General features: G+C 37.5%; 1 protein-coding gene across 1 annotated transcript; it reads right to left on the minus strand.

Annotated features, from left to right (window-relative positions):
- Positions 1–1723: 1723 nt before the first annotated feature.
- Positions 1724–16033, minus strand: PTEN (phosphatase and tensin homolog). The gene is made up of 4 exons (XM_014522425.2): positions 15167–16033; positions 13133–13299; positions 6480–6704; positions 1724–5231 (listed from the first exon to the last, which is right to left on the minus strand). The coding sequence occupies exons 1-4, from the start codon at positions 15207–15209 to the stop codon at positions 5046–5048; spliced, it is 621 nt and encodes a 206-aa protein (XP_014377911.1). The 5' UTR covers positions 15210–16033; the 3' UTR covers positions 1724–5045.
- Between the last annotated feature and the right edge of the window lie 519 nt (positions 16034–16552).

Genomic DNA, 16552 nt, shown 5'->3' on the forward strand with positions numbered 1-16552 from the left:
GCTTCACAAGTGGCATCTTTTCATACTGTTTTACTCTGAACAGAAAGCTGCATCTTTGACTCATTCAGAGTCAAAAATGCATATAAACTAATACAGAAATATATCTGTCCTGGCCAGCAACAGACTCTCTTTAAATTAAATGTTCTAAATCTCTTTTAGAAGTTCCTCTCTGAACCAAGTACACTTTGATTTCTAAACATTTCCATTTATTCTCGTTTCACATGAAAACAGCTTTAGCACAATTATATTATATTATTTAAACTTTTGCTTAAAGAAAAAAATTGAAAATTAGGAGCACATGGAACTCCCTACAGGAGAATATTTCCCTGACAATAACAGATATTTAATCTAGTTTGGTTGTGGCAACCTTTTAGAATAGATGACACACAGTAAGCAGAATTCTGCAACTTTGAAGTAGTCAAGGATTCCATTTGTCATTTCTAGTACCATATAGAAGTAGTGAATTGCTATAGCACCGAGAACACCATTTTTCTCCAAATGATCTCCAAAGCAGTAATCTAATCAATTTTTTAAGACATCTCAACCACATGCATATGTTAACACTTTAAAATTAAAAATGGGCAGTAAGGGTTCAGTAGTAGAACATATTTAAAAAAAGAAAGAAGTTGTGCAATTTTCATAGTTTAGAGCCTCGGTAAGACATCACCACACATGGAATATAAAAATATTTTCTTTCCACTTTTTTCCAGAGCTAACCTGTCTGCAGCAACCTTGTTGAAGATATCCTTCAGACAAGCTGAAAATGAACAGAACACAGTATTTCTTCAAGCAAATACAAAAAATCTATTTTGAAACATGACTGTTTTGGAGACACCAGTGAGCAATACATTTCCTAGGTTTTTTTAATACAAATAAATATATTAGTCCATTGGAAAAAGACATCCTGAAGAACCTAAAGCCACTGGAATTTAAATTAATAATTGTATGTCCCCAACTGATTAGAATGGTATTTTCCTGAAAAAGTCTGTTTTCTTGTATAAGAAGCTTAAAGGTTATTTAAAATAAATGGACATTTTTACATGTGCTCTGGGACACTGCATCCAGCACATTAATTAGCTAGCCATGCTAATTAAAAACACACGCACATCATGTGTCATCATCCCCATGTGTCCCTGCACAGAAAAAAAGGTGGCAGGCGCTTTAAATGAAAGCTCACGATGTATTTTATTTCAGTGGCCCACCGCCATTTATCCAGCGCAGGGACATGCGGGGATGCTGATATGTGTGACGCAGAAGGCTACCAGAGCACATCTATTTCCATGCTTCACCAGACTCTATTAATTGGGTCTGCTCCGAAGCGCTGAATTTCCAGCGCATCAGAGCAGGCTCCCCACACATCTATAGGAGCCCAATGTGTCTTATGGTAAAATGCTAATGTGAAAACCACAACAACATCAAAAGATGTGTGTTGCAATTCATGAGGGGCATCAAACTGAAAAACTAAAGTTGATACTGTAATTATTCAAAATAAATGCATATGTCACATATCTGATCCCAACCCTAGTTTGCTAAAAATAATTTTTAAAAATCTAAAAAATTAAAAGGCATTTTAACATGCAGTTTCATATTTTTTCTCTAAAGGCAAGCAACTCCTTTTAGAGAAGTGCTGCTATTTTTGTGATGACACTTAATCTCTATTACTTAGAAGTAAAATGCAGCCTGAGCAATTTATATTAAAAACTTTAATAAAACACCCACACAATGACAAGAATGAGACTTTAATCAGTTTTAAGTGGAGTTTTAACACTAAGAGATAAAGGGTTGTTAAACACAATAACAAACGGACATCTGATTTGTATGAGGCATTAACCTGTACATGTCATATTTGATTTTTGTGTATCCTCAGTGCATAGCATTACACACAGAGCCACTGTTGCACAGCACAATAGTATTTGAAGAGGCTGAATCAGAGTAAGGCTGCTTAACAGACTGATTTTTTTAGTATATAGAGTGTATATATAGAGAGAGTGTATATATGTATATATGCACTCCATATGAAAACAGACTGAAAATTTGAACTGGCAGAGTAAGAGGCAGCTCTGCCAAACACTGCAGTTAAAGCCCCTTTTAGTGCACAGTTCCACCCCTTCCATCTGCATGCATAACACTTTTTAACAGTATTTAAAGGTAAACGAGGCACTTTGTGGCAACCACAGGCATCGTTAACATATTGCACAAATTTGCTATAACTAAACATGGAACTTGCACACTGGCACCCTAGTTTTTTTAAAGCTGAAACATTTGATGCTGAATGTAAACTCCACCTCAGTTTACAACTTGTGCCACACCAAAGTATTGTGATGGTATTTATAGAACTGCCCTTTAGTAACTGTGGCAAAAATATTTCAAGTGGGGCTACAGATGATTTAGGGATGGTACAGGGCCTAAGAGTAAGCTCTTAGAAAAGTGATGCTTTCAAGTAATTTAGACATGTAAGCTGCTGCACGTCCAAGAATTTAAGCATACAGTCCAGAAACTCAAAGAGAGATTACCTATAGAATGCATCTCAAGCTAAGAATGAATACTGTCATAAATAAAGTTTTGAATAAGGACTAAAAAACCTTTCAGTCATAGTAATTCTTGTCAAGTTCTATAGGGATGGTAAATGAAATAAAGTATAATGCCATTTTTCCATTTCCAATGACTACACCATAAAATGTAAGCAAGGCATCTCAAAAAACACTGAAACATTCAAAATCAAAACCCTCATTCAGACCTTCACATTCCAAAGGAATAACAACAGTGCAAAAGCCCATTGTGTCTTATTTCCAATCTGGCCCTTAGCGTTACATACTGGAATAATACAAATTAAAATTTGATATTATGAACCCAAAAATGGGACATAGGACAGTGTCAATATCCAAGTATTTTAAAGCATGAACATTTTTGTTTATTAGCCAACACAACTTTCAACTGTTAAAAAAAACAAAAAAAAAACAGACAAGGTGAAATATGAATCAAAGGAAAAAAAAGTTAAATGTCAGGTCTCAAGTTAACCATCTCCTGCTGGTCAATTGCATCATGGAAATTATGAGTACTGGACCAGCATTCATGATGTTAAAATCTTATCTAATTAAACCTACAAGTCAGAAAATACTTCATTAACTTGGTTAGATGTTTAGATTATGAATGTGATGAGCAATATTAACCAACAGATACAAAAAAAAGCATGTTACACCGTTGTTTACCAATATTATTTATATGAAGTCCTGCCTCTTCTCATTGCAATTCATTATTAATGCTGTTGTATGGGGCCCTACGGAATTCAGTTAGCTGCTAACTAGGTGAGAACAAAGTTTGCACCAATAGGGTAATTAAAGTGGGAAGAAGAAATGTAACTTTTGGATTCGCTATTCAGAATGCTTCAAGGTCATGGAGAATTTTATACTAACCAGAATTTTAACAGTTACTTCACATTTGTATACAACAGTAGTTGTACTCTGTAAGTCACCTGCAGTCTGGGCACATCAATTACAATATTCAAACATGAAGCTCAGTCCCTAATACTGGCGCTCTCTCGCTCGCTCTCTCTTTCTCTCTCTCTCTCGCTCTCTTCAAACAAATGATACAACATTGCCAGTTTAGAAATCTAATTCTTTTAATAGCAAACAACATGAGATAGAATATTTGGGACAAGTTTTATTTTTTTTAAAAAGTACACATCTTTATATCTGTCCAGTGTTGAGAATTTATTGCAACACTGGCTTCCTTTATACCATGTGTAATGTCTTTTTTTTTTTTTTTAAACATTGTAGGTACTAAATATTCAAGTAAAATTCCCTAACAGTTAACGACATTTAAAAAAAGTGTGCAAAACTGCAAAACTCATTGTAATAGAATGTGGAAAGTGAAAGTGGGGGAATGGCTGACAGATGTTTGATTGAATATATGCATCATAATCTTTAAAATAAAACACTAACCTGTAGAATCTCAAATTGAAATTTCCCGTGCACCATTACAAAATATTTTATATTTAATGAGAAAAAGCTTGCAAGGCAGCATATGATGTATTCACAGCAGGTATATGATTGAAAAACTAATAAAGTATGTGTAAAATGTTGACTGGTGTATGTACTAATAACATCTGACTTTTAGCACTGGCCTTGATTACACAGGAGATGGAGCAGCCATTACAATTGAGAAAAAACATTTAATAATTAATTGTCAATTTTTATAACAATTTTTTCAAACCCAGTTCGGGTTGATAGCCTCCACATTTGTATGGTTAAGTCATTGTTACTATGTTTCTTAACTGTGACCCCATTATTTTAATATCCCTTCATTTGTGAGTCTAAGATGTTGTGGAAGGTTCATTCCTGTACCCCCTTTATATACTCCCTCTAGCTGCCTTTTCTAGCACCATTATGCTTAAAAAATAAAATGCACAAACAACAAGCAGTGACAGCAGCCAACTCCTCAATTGTCCAGGATGAATTACTGTAGCATGCTAAAGAAAGGTGCATGTAAGTGGCTGGATATGGGACAGTGCCCAGAGTCCAGCATAATATATTCCTTTCTGAGCATTTCCATTCCCCTATCCAAAAATACATGCATTAGAATGTAGTAAAACCCTTTAGAAACTTCTCTTAGCCAACTGCAGACTTATCTGTTGCCACGTAAGTGCAAAGAAAGGGGTAGGATGTGAACCTGTGTAATAAAAGCGCTTTTTCGCAACTTTGTTTGGTGACAGAACACAAAAGGAAGAATTCCTACGTATACACATCAGATCTGTCTCCACCTTTATAAAACTGGAATAAAATGGGAAAGTGCCATCTTTATATTTCCTAATTGAAATTTTAATGTCTTTGACACAAAAAGGTATATACATAACATAGCTACGTAACCTTTTCAACTGGACAAGTGTCAAACCCTGTAGATTTATAGGTCAAAACAAGATTGGTCAGGAAAGAATTGTTCCTATAACTGGTAATCTGACACAATGTCCTATTGCCATTCAAAAAGGTCCTTTTCAGTTTATTCAAGTTTGTCTCTGCGTGGTATTTTTTCCCAGATAAAAAAAATATTCAGACTTTTGTAATCTGTGTATGCTGATCTTCATCAAAAGGTTCATTCTCTGGATCAGAGTCAGTGGTGTCAGAATATCTATAATGATCAGGTTCATTGTCACTAACGTCCGGTGTTACTGAAGTTGAACTGCTAGCCTCTGGATTTGATGGCTCTTCTACTGTTTTTGTGAAAAATAGCTTCACCTAGAAAAGGACCAGAACACAAAGTTAAGGAAACTTTTTTTTTTTTTTTTTTTAATTTACAGACATGGGCTAAAGCTGTACCCCAAAGGCTTTGCCGCCATAGCTATACTAGCCCACACACCAGCCAAATGGTCTGACAGTGAACAGATTTCATATTAATAAAAATTAATTCTTGCCAGTAAAGTGTATTATGCTACCATCCTCCTAAATATTAAGCTATCCTGGCAGAGAACATAGTTTTGCCAGAACTGGTTTCACAGATTCACAGAAGTTTAGGGTTGGAAGGGAACTCATGAGATCATTGGGTCCAGCCCTCCTGCTCTGGCAGGAAAGACTGCTGGGGTCAAATAACCCCAGCAAGTTCAGCACAAGGGGTTTCATATTCCCACATTATGGGAATATGAAACAACACAGCTCTTAAGATTTTCAACTGTAATGACTACTGTTTCTAACAGCTACCACAGCAGTAAGCTTTGTATTTTGTAATAAATTCAGTGTACAGAGGACAGTAGATGGAGTAGTATTTGATGAATCAAAGGAGCAATCTTCTGGCCACCAGCAATCTTTTGCTAAAATCAAGTCTATTCCAAACTGTTTGATATAATGTTACCTGTGATTTCCATTATTTTTCACACTCCATTTAATATTAATTTGCAATTTGTACAGACATGAAAGGTGTTTCACAGAGATGTTAAAATGTCCAGAGAATTGTTTATTTCTCCTGGCATAAGCAAGACATTCAATTTCATGAACAGAACCAAGAACAACAAGTTGATGAACAACAAGTAAAGAATCCCATTCATTGTTCACCCTTGCACATCAACTCAGGGGCTAAGCTGGTGGTACCAGTTCAGTGACACCTCACAGGGTGGAAGTACTAGCAACACTCAAGACAGAGCAGTTTTCAGGTTTTCTACTTGACTCCAAAACGGTTCTTTCAGTTTGAAAGGATGATTGCATTTATCCTAAATATATCATTCTGAAAGGTTTTTTTCAGCATATGAAAAGCTGTAACTATTTTGACTTCTGAAAAGTCTTACCTTTACTGTAATTATTCTAATATCAGTTACTAGTAAGAAACAAAAAAAAACTTCAAACACTGGAACTTTTGTTAAACAATGGCACATCCAAATGGAATTATCCTGTCTCAGTCTAAAAGGGTATTTACCTAACAAGCTATTCCTAGATAATGCAGTATATTGCAAGCTCTTCAAACTTGATTTACTTTGTTTTTTGAAATATACTGACCTTGAAATTTGGAGAGAAATATCTGTTGGCTTTGTCTTTATTTGCCTTGTCTAGATCGTTTTTTGTTAATGTAAGGATTAGATATTCCTTATCATTATCTGAGCGCTCTGTACTGAAAATACCATCAAGTTCCTGATCTCCAACTAGACTTCCATTTTCTACTTTGTCCAAATTTTCATCCAGTCCTATGAAGAATGTATTTACCCAGAAGTGAAACATTTTGTCCTGGTGGGTAGAATTGGGGGGGGGAGGGAGAGAAAAAAGCTTGTATTAATATTTATCAGTGGCATAACTGTCATGTGAAAACCTATTTACTTGTTTTAGGGGGATAATGGTTTAAACAATCTCAAAAAAAAAAAAAAAGACACCCCATAATAGGCTACGCACTGTTTTAGTTTTACACACAGTGCAGGTGAATCTGCATTAACCATATGGCTTTTCCTCAGTTAAATATTTTTTTTACAGAAGTCATTTTCATTTCTTCCTGAAAGTCTTTTGTAAATCAAAAGTCCAGATCTACAAAGTTGATTAAAACTGAATGCAAGCGGCAAGAAGCGCCAAACTAATATTTACCTGGAAAAAAAGTGTCATTTAATTCTACATATGCAGCGAAGTAAGTAGCTTCTTTCTGAGAGCTGATGAGTACACAGGCCTACTTTGATCAGCAGCACTGCTAATCCGCAAAGGGCACCGTTTTGTAATTAGTATTAGTTTTCTAGGCAACAAAATGCTCTGTTTCCCTTTATTTTTTATATGAAAATACGTGTGGTGGTAAACAAACATAATTCAATAACAAATCAGCAACAAGATTAGATTTCCTTACGTAATCATTTCACTAGTCAAGTGCTTTCTGATGTACGTGATGAGTAGGAAGCTAGGTATTTGCAGAACTTGAGTACAAAAAAGGAAAACTAATAATTTATAACGTTTACTTAGATATCCAAATTTACTGACATTTCTACTGCTCCAACCAAGGTTGGGACACTTTCTTATGTATACAGAGTACCTGACGGTTACCTGCAAACCTCTCCCACCTTATATTGTACCATAGAACAGCAGCATAAAAACGTAATCTAAATACTTAAACCATGTCTCAGATTTATAAATTCACTGATGTAACATAAATGGTAGATTACATAGCCTGTTGCTGGAGGTGTTGTAGTGCACTCTCACAGGTGCTTGTTTCACATACACCATTTAGCAGGCAGTAACAAAAGCTGTCCATGACCAAATGTAGTCTCTGAAGAAAATTAAAAGTCCACTATGCACATATTTATGTGGTATATGCTGAAAACTCCTGCATCTTTTTCCATATCTGGCTTTCTTACATTCTGGACAACCAAGACCAGACTGGACCAAAAGGTATCAAGCATGTTTAGTGGGCTAGATCCTGGCAATCTCAGACTGCTTCTGATCCTGAAATCCACCATGACAAATGCAAATTCATTTTCCTCTTGAAGCTTCTACAATAAAGCCCCAAATGGATCTTTCCATATTCAGAATAAAATGTAAGCAAAAGGATTAAATGCACTCTTACTGAATAAATCTCACTACATAGTTTGGTTAACGCTCAGATAACATACATATGTACAAAATGCAAGTTATTTCATGGCTTTGGGGTTTCATTTCTGCAACCTTGGTTGCATTAACCCTTTTTGGCCATTGAACAATTGAAATCACTTTTATATGCATTTATTTCACTACCTTTTAGGCATGTGTGCAGACTGCTATCATTATTGAGAAAAGGCTCAGCTTCTGTCAGAAAAGCAAGCTGATAGAACTTTAGTTGTCAGAACAGCTTTTATGGACAATTAACTAGACAATTTTCACTCCAACATGAACCTCTTTAAAGAGGCTATTAACCATACCACAACTGGACAGGAAAAAAAGCTACAAAAAAGTATCTTACTTTCATATTAAAACAAGTATTTCCTATGATGCAAGCAATATTTCAACGCTTCTGAAGATAAATTCTTTCAAGTTAGTGAAAATATTCTTTGAATACATCCAAGTTAAAGCCTAGAGCAAGCAAAACTACAACTTTCCTATGATTTTGAATTTCAAAACCGTATTTTGCTATGGTTTTGGCTTTTTTGACAATATTTTTCAGGAGTCTTAAATTTAGGCCTTGCAGGGTACAGCAGGGGGTGGAAACATTTATGAAAGATGGGCTGCAGTTTGTAACCAAGCCATTGCTGCAGGCTGCCTGTCCCCTGCTCCCAGAAGCAGCACTTCCTTCCCTTGCTTGCTCCACCCCACAGTCTCGGCTTAGATTCTTGTTGCCAACAGCCACGCCAAGGGGCAAATTCAGCAACAAGGGTAGAGAGCACATAGGGCTGGAGTGGGGTGGGGGCATAATCAGGCAAGTGGTAGTGTGTGACACAGGAATGCACCCATATGAGAGTCATGCAGCAGAAAGTAGTATCTTTGGGAAGCTCCTTCTGTGATCCCTGCTGGCATATGCCACTGATCACCCCCTAGCCACCACATGCCGGATCTGGCCTGCAAGCCGGAGTTTGACAACCCCCGAGGAAGAGAGTGTGAACCAGATACCCTGCCAGCCTTCAAGTGTCTCTTGTTTCCAGTTCTTAAATTATTCAGAAGGGACTCCTTTGAGAAGAGCAAAAACAGCTGAGCTGCCAGATGAAAAAGATAAAAACTGAAGGGAGAAATGAAACAAAAATAAAACAAAGACAGAACAGGTCAGAGAGAGAGTTCCTTGCTACCCCTGGGAGGGACACTGATTAATTTAAAAAGTAATTTAGAGAATCTTAGTAGTGTCTGCATTATACCATGGTAATCCAGGCAACCCACCAATTATTCTGCAAGCTGCCTACTTCTTATGTTACTTTAATAGAGGATTCAGGGCTAAAACACCATGCAAAAATCTTCCAGTTAGCCAAAATAGGATACCTTAAAAAGGCCTGTTCACGCAGGTGAAAAGTTTGGCTTGTTACCTTAAAAGTAAAAGTAAATAATAGAATGTGGAAAAACCAAAATGTAATTCTTTTTTGGAGGCCAAAATCAAGCAATGATCTTTTATAAAAGTATGGTGAGGAATATGGTAACATAGCAAATAACTGCTAGAAGCTCCCTTGAGGCAGAAATCAGAGGCTGTCTCCAAGCAAGTGAGCTTTCACGTGGTCTTTAGTTTCACGCTAAGAAGTTTTAAGTATTGCAATCTTCTTCCTCTATTCCCTTGCTTGTCTCCCTCTTGGTTTCTACAGTACCATCTGAGCACTTATTTTTATTTCCTTTCCAACCACAGCAATGCAAATAACTTGACTAGCTTTTTGAGACCATAGGTGCAAGGGCACGTGCATGTATTTATGACAAAGGACAGACGCTTAAAAAAAAAAATTAAAAAAAAAATGGAGAAGTTGACTAAATTTGTATTTCCTTCTTAAAAAAAAAAATACATCAATAGTTATTGCCAGTTATTGTTACTGCTATCCCTTGCTGACGTGCATTTTTGTTTCAAACTCATATTAGGAGATCAGCCTCCTATATTCAGCTATTCAAAGTTTCCTTATTTCACAAGAGACCATGCATGTAAAAACAAACTTTCTGATATGGAAAAGGTTGAGTACCATGGAAGGTTTTGAACATTTAGTTTTTAATAGGAAATCAGTGCAGAGCAGAAAACCTGAGGAAGCATTTACAGCAATGTGTGTTAATGAACAGATAGGCTGCTGAGTATTTAGTGATGGATTCTTCTTTTCTAGTCCCCACTCCTTTTCTATTTTTATGGGCTGCAGTTTTCTAGCCTGGATGTCACACATATTTATTACCTTTACCAGCTCTGCATCCGATGGCATGAGGTTCTGTCATCTCTGAAGCAGATATGTTTATACCATACTATTTTGGCATAAACAGAGAAGAGCAAATTCTGTGGACTGATTTAATCATCCCAGACCTGATGAATTTGATAGTTTAGGGCACTAAAGAGGTGACAAATCTTTCACCATTACTTCAGTTAGTTTCTACTTCAGCCAGCTGCTGACTTTGGTTAAGTATTGGATACACTGGGAAGGTATCTACCTACATAGTTATAAAAATTACTCTACTGCATGTCTACATACTGCTGGCAATTCAGCTTGTGTTCTTTAGTGAACTGTAGAAGGATTAAATAAGTGGAATATGACAGGATTTTATGGGACTTTAGTATTAGAAAGATCTGAAGTTAGACGAGCACTTGTGCTATTATCTATAAGCAGCTGTTGGGGACTGCTTCAATAATTGTCTCCCATCTCTTGACTGAGGCTATAAACAAGCCAAATTTAGGAGATTCTACACCTGAGAATCTGCTGCACGGGGTCAGAAATGTTTTCCCATAGGAAGGCTGGAATGATTCAGCTCAAATGGGGACTGGGCAGGCATTAGGATCTAGCTACCATCATTGCTTCTTCCTGCCTGCAGTGTGAATCAGGGAACCCTGCTCCAACCAAAGCCACCTGATTATGGGGCAGCATGAGTAGAGCAGAGTTTTGAAAATGGCTGTGAAAAGGTTAACACTGGACTGCACCCCTTCTGCCAGTTAGCAGGGAGAGAGAAGCTGACAGTCAACTTGAAGCACAGCATCTTCATGCTTCTATTCCAGCAAAGAAAGTTAGCTTCCTCACTTAAGAGGTAACCCTTGATTATGGAGGGCTGATTGGCAGAGGAAAAGGAAGTTGCATGCAGCATGCAAATAGCTAGAGGAGTTTGAGAAACTGGGATAGTTCTAGGGGTGCACCAATAGAGATTTTGGGGGCCTATAGCGATAGCCAGTTTTTAAAGAGGCATATTGGCTGATACCAATCTGATTTCCAATACGCAGCCTGGCAGCTTGAAGAGCAGTATCCAGCTGGTAAGTCTGTTGTGGTGGAAAGGGAGGCGGAAGGGGCAGATCAAGGCCCCTGCAGCGAGGGAGGGAGCGGGGCTGGGGCAGGTGCTGCTCAGCCAGGGTGGGGCGCAGGACCAAGCCATGGCTCATCTGTGGGGCATGGGGAGGGGGACCAGCTCCCACCACTGCACACACCCCAGGAGGACATGGGGGGTATACCCCTGGATCCGTGCGGGGTGAAGGTGGGCTGCCACTGCAGGCTGGGGCCAGATGAGACCTGGACTGGGCTTGGCAGTGGCACTGGGAGAGGGGTTGGGGGGCTATGGCAAATTTTGGGGTGGCTGCAGCACCCCCAGCACTACTGCCACCCACCCTCAAAGCCCAGCCCAGCCCAGCCCCCACCAGGAAGAGCCCAGCCCAGCCCCAACCCCATTCTCTCCCTCACCACAAGGGCCTCGATCTGCGCCCCCCAGCCCCTTCCTTGCCCCCTCAACAGACTTACCAGCTGGATGCAGCTCTCCAAGCTGCCCGTTTGCACTCCTTGCCGCCTACATTCTGTGCTGCGGCTGTGTGAAGGTATGGGGCATTTATCAGCCACAACAGGCAAAAAAACCTGATTTCCGATGCACTCAAATTTCTTTGTATCGGTGGTGATGAAACATTGGACCTACATATTGGTGCATCTCTAGATAGTTCTCTGAGCCCTATATTTTCATACTGAAGAATTAAAACACCTGGTTTAACAGGTTTAGCAATAATGTTTGATTAAAAATCTGTTAACTCAAACATCAATGATAAATCAGTATGCAGGACAAATACAAGACTTGGGAGGACCAGCATAATTTAAGCATGTTATTCCAAACAAATACCAAGTTATTCATAGCCTTGCCACTCAGTTTACTTATCCAACAATGACTAATAATAACCATTATACCACTCAGAAGATCCATGAATTCAATTATAGAATGATTGTTTGTCATATTAATCGGTTTTCATTTTATAAATGTATATTGTTACAGTACGTGCAGTTGCCTCCATCCTAATCCGCACCCATGTTTTCTTGTCTTTCTGTTATATTAATTTAGATTTTAAGCTCCTCTAGGCACAGGATACTACCTCCACTATCATTAAATAATGTATATAGATCATGCCACTATAAAACAATTATAATCATGAGGGGCAAACAAAGACTTTGTTATAAATTACATGCAAGTGTTTTAAGTCAGTGTTTCCCAACCAGTGTGCTGCAGCACAAAAGCTGGCCATCAGAAATGAACAGCTGTGCCACAGAATTTTGCCATGGTGATGAGCTACAATAAGTATGAGGATGGGGAATGCCTTAACAGGTGTGCTGCAGAAAACCTTTATTAATGCAAGTGTGCCTTGGGCTGGAAAAGGTTGGGAAACACCGTTTTAAATTACTTAAAACACTTATCTGGTATCTCAATTTTCTAATCTCAGCTCCTCAAATTTCCCTTCCTTGTACAGGTCAAAAAGCCTTATTTTACCTGTGACTAAATGGAACACAAACTAAAATCTCAGGTACCTAACAGTATTTCAAAATGAAGAAGTATCCATATGGAGCAGTACTTAAAATTAATCCAACACAAAAAATGCATGATTTTATTTCTACCATAAGAGTTAAAGGCAGACAATCCAGAATTAGTTTTAGGCCAAGATTTAGGACTTTGACAAACAAGAGGTCCAAGGATACAATTTTTCATTGCCACTTTTCCAAAAATAACTCCCGAATTCAAGATCTGCAACAGAACCCTCCCCTTCTTGAGTCTGCTTGATAGTATTTTCCATACTAAGAAAAAGAACAAACCTTTTTCAACATCTTGTTCTGTTTGTGGAAGAACTCCACCTTGATATCACCACACACCGGCAATGGTTGAGGGAATTCAAAGTACATATATTTGTCTTCACGTCTTGAGGGTCCTGAAGGGGAGGTGAATATCTTTACCTTTAGCTGGTACACCACAAACTGAGGATCTGCATGGTAAAACACAAAGTGGTATTATTTCCTCATTAGTATTATTATCTGTCAAGATCTGACCAAAACAGTTAAATCAGAATAAACTAAAATTTGCCCCCACAAAGTTTTCTAACCAAAACTTCAAACTCAATGACAATGACACCAGGGACTGCTGATGGAAAAAAAAAATCTGTCCCAAAACAGTTTTTGCTGGTGAAGATTCAGGACACCACAACAGCTTCGCTTTCATAATCTTGAATTGAAACTATAGAGAGAACAGTTAATTATTTTTACACATTAAGAATACTTAATCTGAAAATTATAAAAAACAACTAATACGAATGTTGCAACAAGTTTTTAGATTTCCTTCTTAGAGGAAGCTTGCATCATGGGATTTTAAAACATTTGTCTTATACAATAACTTTCACCTGGTGCAGAGAGAAGTACACATTTATAACTAATATGCAGGCTGCTAATGCTGACTAAAACAAAACAAAGTTAAAATATTCTGTCACAAGGCCTGAATTTTGACTGCAGCTATAAAAAGACTAAAATGCCCAAACAACTGGTGTTTATATGCATCCATAAAATCATCGTTTTTTGCCATCTTTTGTTGGCAGACAGTTCCTTCCCCTCCTTTTCTTACTAACCAAACTAGTTTTAGTTTCTACAGAAACCTGCTGTTGACTTCCCCTACCCCCTCTCATTTTTGTGCATTTCCAGATTGCATGTTGCAACAATATTAGTTCAGGTAACTCAGGAGGTTATGCTTGTTTCAGATTCCACTGTTAATTACCCACTACAATAATGCCAGCACTGAAATAGTGGAAAGAGACTTTCAAACATTAACAGAAAACAAATGCACAGTGCAATTACTACTCTGAAATTTAGTCTTTATGAGCACAAACAGGTGAATACAGGTTTTATATCAAATTTGTTTCAAGACAACTTGCTTACATATAGCATAGTTACAGATCATAATCTCATTTACAGACATTTTTTTCTATAAGTCTCTCCTTTAGAAAGAGGGCAGTAGGCATAAAATATCCTGGAGAATTAACAATTTTAGTCTTGAGTTAGTTTCTCAGTAATGAGATCATTCCACTTGAAAACCAACATATCATTCATAGAAGAAAAACATTATTTTTCAACAGGAATTTTCAAAATATCCACATTCTAAAAAAATCCAAGGAATTAAGATTACCTAGGGCAGAAGATAGCTGGTATACCTAACATTAATAATTTTTTGAGTGGGAAATGTTTAAATCAAATAGCATCTATTTAAAAAAGGGATAAAGCAAGTTCTCAGCTCTATTAACTAGCTTTTGAAGAATGAAAGCGAATGGATCTTGCCACGTTTGAACCCAACAGACTCTAGCAATCTGAAGTAGTTAAACGTGACTCTCTACCACAGAAGGGTCAGAAGGAATATTAAGGAACATCCAAGTCTAATCTCTAAACACATACACTGAAACATCTAGAAATAACGGCCACAAATTGTTAGAGAGAAGGTTCAGGCTGGACATCAGGAGACATTACTTTACAGTTAGGGCTGCCAGGCTCTGGAATGGGCTCCCAAGTGAGGTGGTACTCTCTCCTACCTTGGGGGTCTTCAAGAGGAGGCTGGACAGATATTTGGCTGCGGTGATATGATCCCGGCAACCGTTCCTGCCAGGGGCAAGGCGTCGGACCTGATGATCTGTTTAGGCCCCTTCCGACCCTAAGTACTATGATACTATGATCTGACATCCTAAAATGACAAGCTAGTTTTACACTTTATTGGTATAAAATGTTTCTGTTCCAAAGATCTATGTAAAACAGTGTATAGAAATGAATACCTTGAATACTGAGTAAGAAAAAAAAGAAAAGATTAATGGTACTTACTGCAAGTTCCGCCACTGAACATTGGAATTGTTTCAAACATCATCTTGTGAAACAGCAGTGCCACTGGTCTGTAATCCAGGTGATTCTTTAACAAGTAGCTATAGTAATACACATAGCGTCTCTGACTGGGAATAGTTACTCCCTAAATAAAAGGGAAGCCCAAAACTTCAAAAATTAGTCAAAACCATTCATTAATACTTCACAGCAACTGGCTCCTGCCTATTACTTTAGAACTTAATTATCTCAACCAGACCAATGCAAATGAAAAAAGGTGTCAGATGGGAGACAAAAATTAAACAGGGTGTGTAGAAGTGACTGCAAAATAGTGCAGAAATGCCCAAGCAAGCTTTATACTAGCTAGCTTAGGTATTGGTAGTAGTGTAGTCACAGGAGAAAGGAACCTCAGCACAGACCTGCTTCACAACAAAACATGCGAGACCACAGTAGACATACCCTTAATGACAATTTCTTTATTACTGGCCCCAAATCCTAGCAAGTTACCTAAAAATATGTTAGCACAAAGCCAAAATCCAGCAGTGACAGTGAAAAATCATCACCTTTTTAAGCAGGCAGCCAGTTCAACTGGGCAAAGAGCAAAGCACTATACAAAGAAAATACTAACACCATTCACTCAAAACGTGCACACTTATTGTGCAAAAAGGTTTTTCAAAGCTTATAACTGCTAAACCTTATCAAAAGTTTTTCAAAGCTTGCTCATGACGAGGTCTTGTGCATACTACCTATTGCCAGTTCTACAACTGGTAGGAGGTAAAAAAGCTTCAGAACATGAACTTTGTCATTCTGTATGCTACACTGACACAAACAGTTAAGAGGCTTTATAGGCTGCACTGAAATCTGTTTTTCTAAAAAAAAAAAAAAACACCAAACAAAACAAAACAAAAAACAAACAAAACTTCAGTCCCTTATTAGTAACAGAGTATTTACTGGGAAGACCTCTTGCACTTATCATATTTTAAGTTTATTTATTTATTTATTTTTAGAGACCCACTACAGATATTAAGATACATTTTATGCCTGTAGTATATTCTAACCACAGTTCCCAATAACACTTTCATTTGTAGTTCTGCAAAATTTTCCCATTATGAAACCCTTTTCAAAAAGTTTCACAAAGTCCAAAATGGAAAGAAAATAGAATAGGCCACCTATCCCAAAATCCCTGTCAGTGCAGGACTGTTTAACTAAATTACATTTAAAAATACTGAACCAAACATTTGCTTAGAAAAACTAGTCAAGGATTAATGTAATATTTTAACAGTGATTTTAAACTGAAATGCACCAGTAGAAGTTACAATTTAACCCACTTTTCAGAAAAAAGTTCTAAGTGACAAACAGAGTCAAATTTCTGCAGAACTTTTATAACATATA

This window comes from Alligator sinensis, unplaced genomic scaffold (assembly GCF_000455745.1).
Source record: "Alligator sinensis unplaced genomic scaffold, ASM45574v1 scaffold557_1, whole genome shotgun sequence".
Taxonomy (NCBI): Eukaryota; Metazoa; Chordata; order Crocodylia; family Alligatoridae; genus Alligator; species Alligator sinensis.